The 12,901-nt window shown below is 41.1% G+C and overlaps 2 protein-coding genes across 3 annotated transcripts in view; both read right to left on the reverse strand.

The window, feature by feature from the left end:
* Positions 1-2,570: 2,570 nt before the first annotated feature.
* The window catches only part of zpax1 (zona pellucida protein AX 1), a 91,587-nt gene continuing 81,256 nt past the window's right edge, over positions 2,571-12,901 (reverse strand). For both annotated transcript variants that reach the window (XM_073493057.1, XM_073493056.1), the window contains 21 exons: positions 8,731-8,848; positions 8,580-8,656; positions 8,402-8,497; positions 8,185-8,309; positions 7,685-7,828; positions 7,511-7,600; positions 7,250-7,414; positions 7,079-7,175; positions 6,609-6,826; positions 6,367-6,523; positions 6,083-6,291; positions 5,882-5,999; positions 5,569-5,768; positions 5,170-5,284; positions 4,920-5,089; positions 4,742-4,839; positions 4,532-4,662; positions 3,306-3,495; positions 2,991-3,132; positions 2,769-2,898; positions 2,571-2,672 (listed from right to left, as the gene is read on the reverse strand). In XM_073493057.1, coding sequence (XP_073349158.1) covers positions 2,593-2,672; positions 2,769-2,898; positions 2,991-3,132; positions 3,306-3,495; positions 4,532-4,662; positions 4,742-4,839; positions 4,920-5,089; positions 5,170-5,284; positions 5,569-5,768; positions 5,882-5,999; positions 6,083-6,291; positions 6,367-6,523; positions 6,609-6,826; positions 7,079-7,175; positions 7,250-7,414; positions 7,511-7,600; positions 7,685-7,828; positions 8,185-8,309; positions 8,402-8,497; positions 8,580-8,656; positions 8,731-8,750 — 2,772 coding nt within the window. In that variant the 5' untranslated portion in view covers positions 8,751-8,848 and the 3' untranslated portion in view covers positions 2,571-2,592. Of the gene's footprint in view, positions 2,673-2,768; positions 2,899-2,990; positions 3,133-3,305; positions 3,496-4,531; positions 4,663-4,741; positions 4,840-4,919; positions 5,090-5,169; positions 5,285-5,568; positions 5,769-5,881; positions 6,000-6,082; positions 6,292-6,366; positions 6,524-6,608; positions 6,827-7,078; positions 7,176-7,249; positions 7,415-7,510; positions 7,601-7,684; positions 7,829-8,184; positions 8,310-8,401; positions 8,498-8,579; positions 8,657-8,730; positions 8,849-12,901 lie in introns of those variants that run through there.
* ttc32 (tetratricopeptide repeat domain 32) lies at positions 10,699-12,804 on the reverse strand. The gene is made up of 3 exons (XM_073492826.1): positions 12,678-12,804; positions 12,309-12,475; positions 10,699-11,232 (listed from the first exon to the last, which is right to left on the reverse strand). The coding sequence occupies exons 1-3, from the start codon at positions 12,791-12,793 to the stop codon at positions 11,105-11,107; spliced, it is 411 nt and encodes a 136-aa protein (XP_073348927.1). The 5' UTR covers positions 12,794-12,804; the 3' UTR covers positions 10,699-11,104.

Raw genomic sequence — 12,901 nt, forward strand, 5'->3', positions numbered from 1 at the left:
TTTTTTAATATCGTGGTTCTTGTGACTCACATTATTGCAACCCCTATTCTAAACTAATTTGAATCAGTGCTGACATTTACAAGAGATGGCAGATTACTTGTCAAACTGTTTAACTTTAAACTTGAGCTAAACTTAACATTTGATGACGATGCAGTTGAAATCATTCTTAATGATGTAATTAAATGTTAAATTCCTTTGATACACAAGTTAGCTAATTAAAAATTGATTAAAGCAAGTTTTGTTTGGGAACAAAGTTTACATTTTAATGTGCTCAAACCTCAAAGAATAAGGCTGATTTTAACATTAGGCAGCAAACAAGTATTTTTATGGATGTGCAGATTGTTTCATGGAATAAAGTCTGGACCAGACTGCATCTGTTATTCCAAAGAGCTGCTGCTCCCCTTTTCAGTTAATATAGTTGAATGCGTCCTATAACTGTGGCACAAAATGAAATTGCTTATTATACAGGCCACTAAATGAAAATGTATAGTGTGAGATGTGTACAGCAGTGGTTTCATTTTAAACATTTTTCATAGATCATGACCACTTTCAGTCTTGCACACACACACGTGTTCTATGGAATTTCATTGTGTTTCTGATAATGTAAACAAAAAAAACAAAAAGTAAGGAAATTTGTGTTTGGTAGATGATTTCTTTGTTGTAACGATGCTTCTTGGCAATAAATCTTATACCGTTGGAAAGCCTGTATATTTCCCTTTTAAATGGTGCCATATTTGTAGGGAACATGCATTTGTTGGATGAGCAGCAGAGCTGAGTATCTGGGTTGCGCCCATGAAAAATTTGCCAAATCTTCTCTGCCAAACAGCTTATTCTGGTGTTGACTCTTGTTTGGTGGATTGGATGATTGAAGTCTGAAGAAACAACATATTGGCAATTTAACAATTTATTAATTTAACGAACCGGAGCCTCAGTAGCGTGTGGAAGAACCACACACAGCCACAACAGCCTGGCACCTCCTCCTCATGCTGGTCACCAGGCTGGTCACACACTGCTGTGGTATGGCATCCCATTCTTCAACCAGCATTTGTCGCAAGTCAGCCAACGTGGTTGTGTTGGTCAGTCTGGCACGAACAGCACGCCCAAGCTGATCCCACAAGTGTTCAATGGGGTTGAGGTCAGGACTGCTGGCAGGCCATCCCATCCTCTCCACTCTCAAAGTCTGTGTGTGACAGGTGCCAGGCGGTTGTGGCTGTGTGTGGTTCTTCCACACGCTACCGAGGCTCCGGTTTGTTAAATTAATAAATTGTTAAATTGCCAATATGTCTTGTTTCTTCAGACTTCAATCATCCAATCCACCAAACAAGAGTCATTAGCAGAATAAGCTGTTAGGCAGAGAAGATTTGGCAAATTTTTCATGGGCGCAACCCAGATACTCAGCTCTGCTGCTCATCCCACAAATGCATGTTCCCTACAAATGTGGCACCATTTTAAAAGGGAAATAAACAGGCTTTCCAACAGTATAACATTTATTGGCAAGAAGCTTTAAAACAAAGAAATCTACCAAACACTAATCTCCTTTTTGTGCTATGTTTACATTTATTTCTAACAACTAAAATGACACATTATGCATCCAAACTCAATAAGGTTTAAACTATTTGTTTTACGTTTTGAGAGTGAGGACAAAGAAATGATGGATCTGTTCCAAGTATATGAACCACTGATAAAGAGCCTTAGAAACTAATGACAAGTTGTACATTGAGGTATAATTATACAACTTAAACTAAAATGTTGGTGTAATCATGGGTCCATTTTGTGACCTCAATACCCCTGTGAGAAAAACCAGGGGCAAAAACCTACATCTTTTTCCTTATTTACACCAACTTTATGCATATAAAAGTCAGAGCTTAGGCGGACAAATGGCCAATTGAAAGAGCAAAACACAAAACTACGTAAACTTGCATAATTTCCAAGTTTATGGCTTTAAACACAAACTTATTGCCGATTTTAAATCTGCTACATGATGCAATCATCCAGAGGCTTCAGTGCAAGTGACTCGAAGGAGTCACTTGTCTACATGATCACTCATTGGCTGTTGTAGGCTCCAGGGTGGGCATAGAAGCTTCCATCTGCTCAATTGATCTGCCAAGTGTCAACATAACCCTGTGCACAGCTGGATAAGTGAGTGTGTTTCTCTTTTGAAGGTCCATAAACGAGTTTCTGCAATGTAGTCCATCTCACATCAATGAGATTTTACAAGGCCATATTTCAGATTAAAATGTCAAAGCAGTGATGTACTTTAGGACTCCTTTAAAGAGGAGACATTAAATTAAAGGCAGGGTTTACAAGTGTGCATGGGCTCTGCTCTCGCTACTGAAGAGACAATATGATGGCAACATTAGTCCTCTGAACAATTTATCAAATTGCTTCTTGTAGCTGTGAGCGCGTTGTCTGTATACAACAGTCGCCTATTGTTGATGCAGCCAATCTGCAACAGGAACACTAGTTACAAGAGGTCATGCAGGCCCCGAGTATGCCAGGATTCACTGCAGTAACCACAGTACAGCTTCTCAGGTTGAAAGCAAAGGGAATTAAAACACAGATCGACAAAATGTTTTAAGAAACTTTGTTTATTCAGAGGTTTGACTGAGGGTTTAGAAGAATCGGTCCAGAGGAGATCTGCCTTTGATGGGTGGAGTCTGTACTTCTTCGCTCTGGAAACAAAGTATAGATCAAACTGAATATAAAGTAGATGCCGCTTAACTTTGATTACATGTTTGAGTCCATACAGTTTATATTCAGTCACTTACCCATTTTTATTTCTTTTATCCCATGATGTCTCAAGTTACTCATGCCCGTAGGATCCACACACTGGCCTCTGCAGGCTCCATCTGCCTGGTTGTTTGTGTCACAAATCACTGCGTCGCAGTGGACATAAATCTGTGGACAGAAGGATTTGTTATGCAGGGCTACACACACTCCCATGAGCATAAAGCCAATAGATGCCTCATTTGGATGCGCAAGCCTTTTACCTCATCTTTCAAAACCTCTTCATCTCTGGTGAAGGTGAACATCTTTATAGAGAAGCGCTTGATGTGTGATGGGACTGCAACCCTGGTGTCGCTCATAACAGGATGAAAGATGGTAGCGTAGCTGTCGTCACGGTTCTGGCAACTAGTGAGGGAATAAAAACATGCATTGTAGCATCCTTTAAACCTTGTCTTGTGACTGATGTGGCACAAATACTCACTCTGTCAAGAGACAAATAAGCCGTTAAAAACAATTAGAAATAAACCTGAATTTTGCTTTCAAAATTTTAGGTTGTGTTAGATCATGCTGTGCACTACCTGTCCACAATGATGTCCCAGCTGGGCAAAGATGCTCTGTCCTCTTGAAGGGTGGCCCAACAGTTCTCCAAGATGAGCTCCAACTGTGGGTCAGTTGACTGCATCAGCTCCACCTCAAAGTACAGAGGCTGCCGCAAGTATTTCACGACTGGGTAATCTTCTGCTTGGTAGAAGAGGTCGTAGGATGCATCTGAAGAATTCAGGTAAGGGGGTGGTATGGAAAAAAAAAAAAAAAAAAAAAAAATTATGAATGGTGAATTCCAGTATTTTATAACCTGGGCCCTGTATTCCCATGTTATGGGGTGTAAATGACTTGCTTGAAATTTGCAGTAAACAAGTTTTCTGTTCATGAATAATTGAACCATCAGCATTTAGAGGGCTCCTTTAAACCTTACTATCACTATAAAATTTGTCTGCCAAGAGGCTGGATAACTGGTGACTCACTCCTAGAAATGATTGAACAAACCCACATTTTCAGTTTATTCAAATGTTTGAAGGAGTTCTTTGTGACTGAGGAAAACCAAAATTGTCTTTGCAACAGCGGTGCAAACAATACTTTGAAAACCCTAGGGGGGAAAGTAGTCTGTTGTCACTTCAAGTTTGGAAAATGCTCCAGTAAATTGCCTCAGCTGGCAGCAGCAACACAGCTGCAATGTAATCCTTTGGCGCAACTACAACTGTCGAAGTTACGTTCACTAAAAGTGCTCATTTTGGCCACTCGCAGGCTGAGGGTATTCTGCAAAGTGTCTAACAAGAGTGTTATCGAGTTGCAATATGCAAGTTTGTTAGAGTCCATCTCCAAACATCTCCTCAGCTCGTTTAGTGGATGCATCTTCAGTCAGAGTTGCCAAAAAGCAATTACATTGCAGTCATGTTGCAGCTGTGGTGATCTATTGGACTGGTTCCAAAACTTTTGGTAAGAAGATAGTATGAATCACTTGCAGACCAAAACATGTAAATGTACTGCTGCCAAATTAACTCTGTATGGGAGTTGAGGGCACTGGGGAAATGTGTTTACATCACTAGAGCAGGAGCTTTGGCCTTGGATGGGCCAGGGGGTAGCCGTTAGCATGCTAACTTCAGTAGATGTCACTGCAACATATTGACATCAAGTCAAAACTGTCATTTCTCCACATTCTGTTTAAAACTGGCACCTTTAAAATGTCCTTCAATGCAGTTTCAAGGCAAAAGATAAGTGATGTCCATTTAGTAAAGTACAATCTTACCTTGAGCTAGCCTCATTTGCACCATCAGCTGTCCTGAACCGATCTCTGCGGAGGGCTCAATGCTTCTTGGTTTGTAGCTGAAGGAAATGGTCTGAGTGTCGTTGACCACATAGTAGCAGGAAATGGTTTGCCTGAAGAGATAAAATAAAAACAAAAGCTCTCACTGACCAGATGGCACATCGGGATAAAAGACTGGACGAGCCCCTCTACCTGTAATCCGGGTCAACAGGTGATGTGTAGGCTGCTCCCTTGCGGTTGTCGTGATAGAGGGCGATCTCATTTTCATACAGCATGTAGTGGTCAAAGAACTGGAAAAAAAAAAAGTGGCATTAAAACATTTAACATAGGAACACTTGAATTTCTAGAACTAAGGTGACATTAAACATACTGTTCTTGTGGTCCCACAGGAGTCAACACTGAAAGAGAAATATGCAAAGCGGTCGTCGCTGAACACAGGTTTGCAGGACTGGTCATTTAGTGTCAGCCAACTAGGGTTGAGATTAGGCACAGATTCCACCTTCACAGCCCAAGCTGCCATTGTTCCATTGGCGTAGCACTCTGAAGGTAGAGGAGGCAAGGGATGAAAAATCTTTCCTATAATCCGAACAGTAGAAATACTACAAGTTCTTATATCTTACGAGTTGTTGTCAGGGGGAAGTTGCAGGCCAGGTAGAGATCAGCCAGCACCCAGTTGTTGTTTGGCTCGTATAGAAGCAGGTCAAGTCTGGCTTTGACGGAGTCTGAGGTTATCAGCTGTAAGACAAAGTCAAATTGTCCAGTTCAGATCAAAAGTTAACACTTTAGCTGAAAAATGACCTACCAACATGAATTTTTTAAACAGAATTTGTTTAGCATTTTTTGACGCCTTGGCATCTACTGAAGTTAGCATGCCAACCAGCGAGCCCAGCCCATTCTAAAGCTCCTATACAGTTACGAGTACATGTAAAATGTTTATTTAAGTGTTCAATAAAGACTGAAAAACTTTGCAAGAAAAAAAAAAAGTTATTCAGTACGGATGTTTCAGTTTCTTGACAAACCTCGAAGGCCGTGTCTATGGAATTGTATGGCACTATGAGGCTGAAGTGTGTGGCATTTTCTTGGAAACTGTAGCCCTCGGCCATTTCAGGAGAGAGCGGTCGAGGGCCAACCATGGTCTTGAAATTGCTGCCTTGATTCCCGTATGTCACGCTGACGTAAAACTGGTTCTGGTCGCAGGTGCCTGTGACAGTGGGTAGCACTGAAAGCAGAGAAGAACATACCATTACTCGGCCATGTCGGTTTCACATTCAATTCTGGAAAAAAAAGCAGCCATAATAAAAACAGTATTGTCAAAAGCAAAGATGATCTCACCAACGTCCTGCAGAGAAATGTCCACATCCACTGGGTGGGCAAACGGAGTCTCTTCAGGCAGGATGATGAACCCAAAGATCAGAGGGAGGAAGTAGGTTGTAACCAAGGGTTCAGGGTTCTGCAGGTACAGAAAAACAAAGTTCAGGTCATGTCAATGAAAACGCCACAGTTATATTTTGCAGAGACAATCAGGTCACATACATGTTTCAGGACAACGTCCTCATCAATTGGCACTTGCAGAGAGAAGCTCTTTGTGCCGTTGGGGAAGCTATGCTCCTGGACAGTGAAACCTCTGGTTCTGCTCTCCTCAACAGTGAGAACCCCGGTGGAGAAGGTGATGTTCCTCAGCGCCACATCATGAAGGAAGGTTCCCACAAGAACACTGAACACCCGCTCCTCTGGGACAGTATCTGAGGAACACAGTGGCAGGTTTTTAACCATTTTCCAACAAGCCTGAATTGAGTCCAACAGAAAACAGGTCTTACGGTCTTGGTTGTGGGGAGGTCGAGGCATCAGAGGGGTGGTAATGGGAAACAAAACCTTGTATCTGGTGTCTTCCTGGGAGTTATCCACCCTCCACAGTAACTCAAGCATGGGCTCCACAGAGTATGTGATGTGGTACTGGTAATCTGGGGCATGGCTCTGCAATTATTCATAACATTTCAATAAAACATGCAAATGGACCAGTGACCAGAGTGTTGCATATCAAATCTAGAGGCTTCCCAACCTTGAAGTAGCCATCAGGTGAGCCCACTGGGATCTCAATGACGATGTGGAAGTCTGTGGTAGTGAGTGTGTACCCCCGTGTGGCCATCTGAGATTTATCCAGCTTCTGCCCGTTGATGCCCATGTGCATTTCTGTGATTTTATAGCCACCGTCCAGCAGAGGTGTCACACGGCGAGGTACGTGCCACGAGATTACATCCTCGGTGAAGAGGACACCACCTGTTAATGAGAACGAGACAAACAACTTAGACACTTTAAAAGTACAAATCGTTGTAGGTTTGAAACTCTGTATAAGGCAAGAATGCTTTAGTATCTCAAAAGATTAAGTACAAACCAAATACTTCTGTATACTTGCCAGTGCAAACCAACTAAACTTGAGTATCTGATGATTACATAAGCAACTTATTTTTAGTGTTTAAGTATACCAAGTGTATTGTGTTCACTGAAATCCACAGATTGGCTGAGACTCACCTGTGGGACATGCAGCTGCCAAGTTCACCATACTCAGACCATGTGGCGCCTTGTAATAAGCGCTCACCTTGAAAACTTCCATTGGGATTCCAGCCACCTAAAGGGGATGAATTAATGTCATTTACGAGCAGGAACATAAATGGACACTGGAGATGTGGGTGTGTTGCTTACGTCCTCTGTATAAGACTCTGCTGTATTATACGGGCTTCTCATAACCAGGCGACTTGAAGTCATCATGGCACCGTAGCCAGCCTGTTCAGCCTCCCTCAGCACCATTGACACTGGCTCTGGACTGTAAAATGTCATCTTCCAGATACCATGTGCGTCACCAGATGCCTGTATGGAAGAAAAAAGTAATCCTGCTCATTTCTTCTATTGCAGGGGATGGCAAATTGTGCAGGGTGTCGACTGTAATATGAATGATAAACAGACGTCAGGAACGGCATTGAGCTTTGCGTCTTCTTCCTGAGTCTGCCCCTTAGCTTCAGCTTGTGCAACAGGTTTAGCCATGTGGTTTGACACCTAAAAAACCGGAAATGATTGCTTTATTATTTTCCAGGACCACACACACACACACGATGGTAGGATCAATGTAAAGTGACCTACTTCCATGTAGTTCCTGTCGCAGAGAATCTCCTTGGAGGCCCACCGAGTGTAGCTGCATGTCTGCGTCACGTCATGACTAACCACGTCTGATGGACTCTGGCCGTGCATTTTGAGTCTCAGGCCAATATTAAATGTTGTATCGTCCTAGCAAAGAAAGAGATGCTCGAGGACATTACATTTTGCAGTATTAAAAAAGGGTAGCAATGTTTGTTTTAAGTGTGATTTGTTTAAAAACAGTTTCTTTGGTTTGAGCTTCTCCAGTTTGTGGATATACCGCTTTTGTTTGTTTTATCATTAAATACATAAGCTTGGGTTTAGAAAATCATTTTGAAGACCTCACTCTGGACATTTTTCACAAGACACTGTACCATCAATGATTTTAAGGTAAAAAGTTACATAATGTTGCTCTAAAATAAGTCTGAAGAATAAAAAAGGGACTGTAACAGGTGTTTCATCACTGGAAAAGTACAATAAAATGGCATCAAATACTTTCAACATACTTTGTTGTCCACGTAGCAGGACATCAGAGACGTGTAGATTCTGGTGTTACCCCACGGGTCAGACTCCATGCTGTATCCACACTGAGCAGCCAAGCTGGGTGTTAGCACAATGTGCTGGGTGCCATCTGGAGGAGGGAAAAAAAGGCAAACATGACAGGGATCACATCTCCTAGGGATGAACCACAATCTGCTCATCATTCGCAGTTTTCATACTCACTGATTGCTTCCACCTCAAGCTGGTTCCCCACTGCTAGAGCCTTGTCTAACGACAGCCTCATGAGATTACCCGCACAGTGTGACTTTAAACCACTGCCTGTTTTTAAAGAAAAGGCTTGTGAGGAGGTGAAGCAAATTCAAAAGTCATATAAAAGTGATTTGAATGAATGACGGCTTACTTGACTGCGAATTGAGCTTCCCATTTGGCCTTGCTTGACCCAAGATGATTACTGCAGCCATCAAGTTCCATAACAAACTTAAAGAAACACACACTTTAGAAACGTTCAAGTAGGCAAACAGCACATATTACAAACAAGAAAACTAACTTACACGTTCTCAAGTCTCCTCATGTTGAAATCTGAGTGCAGCCAAACAGAAAACGACAGGAATCCAATCACTATCAGAACTTGGCAGTGAAACCCCAGCAAGCCCCTACCAACAAAAAAAAAGCCCAACTCTGAAGTGACAGGGCTGACTGATTAACCGAGCCATCACCAGCTGATTTATACATCAGTTAATGACAATGAACAGGTGAGGCACATTAGTGATACTACACCCACCTCGGATGAAGTTTGTAATGAAAAGACTCGGAAATTAAAAGACTTTAATCAGTTTTTATGATAATAAAATGGAATTTAATGAATGACTAATGAATCTTAAGACATTTTAAAATAGAAGAGAAAAATCTTAATTGATTGATATTCATGCTTAAACAAACTAAATTAACTGTTTTCATGACTGAATAAACAATCTGACCTTAAAGTTCAACACAATTTCATACTGTTTTACTTTGTTTATATGTGGCGGACCCTGCCACCGTTCTAGCTTCAAACAGTGTTCTGGACCTTATTTTCCTCTGAGAACAGCTTGTTTGTTCAATTATGGAAATTGTAAAATATCTGAGTTTGTATTATTACCTTATCAATATTGTAAATATTACCTTTCAGAGTTTCTTTACCAAAACTACATAGTGCACCTTTAAGCTGTGACTGAGCTTCAATTCAAGAAACCTGTTCTTCCTTTGCAGCTGAGAGACTCATTACTGTATATGCTAACCCTTAATTATGGCCTGTTTATAGTCACAAGCCTCTTCCCAGTGTCTTTATTGCTGACAGTAAAATCCAAGTTCATCCTTTCACCTGGTGCTCCTGGGCTGAACTGGGCTCATACAATGATATACTTTCATTTATGAGGCCATTAAAAATTTTCCAACTGGTATTGAGTCACTGCAGGAAAGAAATTATCGCTGCCCTGCTGAACAAAAATATCAAGGTAAAGGTCTTTTCACACCAACTCACTAAGGCACTCCCATTGCACATCATGGATTTTATTAAAAAATACTCAAGTAAAAACTTTGAAACTCCCAAAACTTTCACTTGTTCAAAGTCCCTCTTGGCATCATTGAAAAAACCCAGTTGCTAAAGAAAGAAGTGTGTAAGCTTATGATTGTAACGTGCTGCCACACTGGCTTGTTAGGAGTCAGCAGTTATTTTCTGGGCAGCATGGGAACAAGCGAACACACAGCTCCATCTAGTGTCTTTGAGAAAACACACCAGACTGAGGTTATGGAAAGAAAAATGCACCTAAAATTGTTCTAAAAGAAAATCAGAATGATTTATAGGTTGGTCCCCTAACGGTTCTTGTAAAGAAAGACAAGGTTCTGTAGACGTTATAGGAACGTCATTTAGAGACCTAGAAGGGACATCCTATAGTATCACCTAATTGTTCCCAGAGTGTCCTGAATATTCCTTGATAGCCACCAGATAACATCACCCTACCCTTTGAAGAACTCCAAATCATGACCGTCTGGGAACGTTCTGGTTTACAAGCAACGTTTTTTTAATGTTCTCAGAATAAACAATTTCTAGCTGGAGACGTTATTGGAATGTGGTGTAGAGAGCTAGAAGGAATGTTTTATAGTAATGGTCCCCTAAACGCTCCCAGAACGTCCTGAATGTTGCCAATTAATGTCCCCCTAACCTTTCAAGAACTCCACATCATGACTTAGTGGGAACATTATAAGAACGTAGTCTAGAAACCTAGACCTAGACCAAGAACTCCACATTGTGGCTGCGTTCTGGAAATGTTCCAAGGTGGTGTCTTTTACACCAGCAGGGACATTCTCAGAACATTCTTGGGATGTACAATTTCTAGCTGCAGACGTTATAGGAACAAAGTGTAGAGAACATTGTATAGTAATGGTCCCTTGAGTGTTCCCAGAATATCCTGAATGTCCCTTGAAAGTAGCCAAATAACTTCTTCCTTACTTTTAAAGAATTCCACATTGTGACCACGAGACTCCTTTTAATTTATTTATTGATTATAGTTTATTTATAGTCACAAATGTCCTCACAGTGTCTTAATTACAACCCAAACTCTGTGCTGTCCACTAACAGACGTATACAATGATATACTTTCATTTCTCAGCCCATTAAATTAGATTTTCCAGTCATGAGTCAGTGCAGAAAAGAAATTCATCAACGCTCTGCTTAACAAAAATCCAGATAGGTGAGGCGCCTAATGCAGTGGAACATTTCTTGTACTGATTGCTTTGTTATTTGTGTTTCACTTTTAGATTTAACTTCACTCTTAATTTATTATAATACAGCTGTACAGAAATGTATGCACAAGTTAAATTAAATTAAATTAAAAGCTCTCAGATTTTAGGACATATAAAACATGTTCTCTACAGCTGATGAGCTTGTCAGTATCCCCTGTTTATCTTGTGCTGCTGGTCCAGAAGTGTCTGTTGCAGGCTCACTTTGGCATCTTCAAAATCTGGATTGAGCTTTAATGCCTGTTGGAAGTCCCTCTTGGCATCATCGAAAAAACCTAGACGATAAAGAAAGACGTGTATAAGTTTATGAGTAATGTGCTGCCAAACTGGCTTGTTAGGAGTCCGCAGTTTTATTTTCTGGGCAGCATGGGAACAAGTGAATACACAACTCCATCTAGTGTCTTGGGAAGGAACATACCGGACTGGCTCCACATACAGAATCATCCAGCCTAATCAATAGCAGACTTTGGGTCACTCCATGTAAACTTTGGCGATTGGTCCTTGAAATTTCAAGACTTTTGATCATTACCAAACATAGAATATGTTAGACCTAGAATAAAACATATCTTTGCAAGCTCCCCCTGACCCTAACCCAAACACCCTGTGATGGAGTGGAAGGATTCTAACTAACATGGCAGGAACTCTCTCTCTGGTTAAAATGAATAAATACAAATACATTTTGAAAATGTAATAAAACATTATTGTGTTTGATAAAAGTGCAGACAGCGATCTTCCACTGTAATCCATAATTTGTTGTTATTTCAGATATCTCAGTGCTAATCGGCTATTAATCGTGACATCAGATAGTGTTGCGGACACTGAGACCACAGAGTGGTGACCACTAACAGAGAAAGGATGCTGCATCAGAGCCAAAGTACTGCATGTTCACGTCCGAGAATTTGTCTTTGCACTGTGAAAATTAGAATTTTATGAAGTCTTGACTGGACTTAACCGACCTACCACAGACTAGATTTAAAGTTAGGTGACAAATAAAAAGTAACAACAACTTGAAGTGTCTTCATAAGGTGTTGATAGACCAGATGTGCAGCCTCTAAACACAACTCTTCCAGGTCTCCTTCCCCTTCCCCTCTCATTATATCTTTGCATCAAACAGCTATCATCGTATTTACTATAGATCTCTCACTTGAATACATTATTTAATTTCACTTTGGACCTAGATTAATAATGAAACAAAAAGGACAAAATATTAAACACAATATAATTTTGACTTTTATTGTGAAGCCTGAACGGAAGTCATTTCGCTGCTCGGTGAGGCTTGACGATGACGGACAGCTGTCTAAACTGTGTGTGGCTGAGTGGTTCAGATATTATTGTGTGTGAATATCTTTACCAAGTCTGTAGTGGATGAGTCCTCTGTTGTAGAAAGGTGTTTCAGTGCAGCTATCAGTTTGTATCGCTGCGGTGAAGTCCTCTACTGCTTCAGTAAAATCCACCCGGAAGTACTTTATCTGTCCGCGGTTGTTATAAGCAGTGGCCAAATGACCAGCTTCACACCCCCTGTGGAAACAAGACACATTTAATGCCACTATCTAAAACAATTAATGACACTGAAGAGAAAGAGACAGGATCGACGTTAGCTAACAGCTAGCGAAAACCGGGTCACAGACTTTCACGGGTCACACAATGTGGCGTAACACCAGTTCGACTACAGCGGCTAACTGTTTGCTCGTTTGACTTCAACAGAGAGCACAAACAGCACCTGGACTGTAAGCAGGACGAGATGAACTCCGTGTACATTTCCTCTGCCTGTTTGAAATTCTGCCTTTTAAACTCAGAGTGAGCATGTTCGAGTATTTGTGTGTTATCGTCCGCCATTGTTCGTTTCCGTGTTTGTTTACTCTTCAATTGCGGATATGACGTCACTCAAGAGAAAGGCGGGGCTTACCGTCAGCAGGCTATGAGGGAATTATTAGAAATATTTAC

The sequence above is a fragment of the Pagrus major genome, chromosome 22 (assembly GCF_040436345.1).
Source record: "Pagrus major chromosome 22, Pma_NU_1.0".
Lineage (NCBI taxonomy): Eukaryota > Metazoa > Chordata > Actinopteri > Spariformes > Sparidae > Pagrus > Pagrus major.

Coding starts and splice junctions, on each gene's coding strand:
- ttc32 (XM_073492826.1), bottom strand. CDS start 12,793: ATGGCGGACGATAACACACAAATACTCGAACATGCTCACTCTGAGTTT. Junction 12,476..12,677: donor TCGTCCTGCTTACAGTCCAG/GTGCTGTTTGTG, acceptor TTGTTTCCACAG/GGGGTGTGAAGCTGGTCATT. Junction 11,233..12,308: donor ACTCATCCACTACAGACTTG/GTAAAGATATTC, acceptor TTTATCGTCTAG/GTTTTTTCGATGATGCCAAG.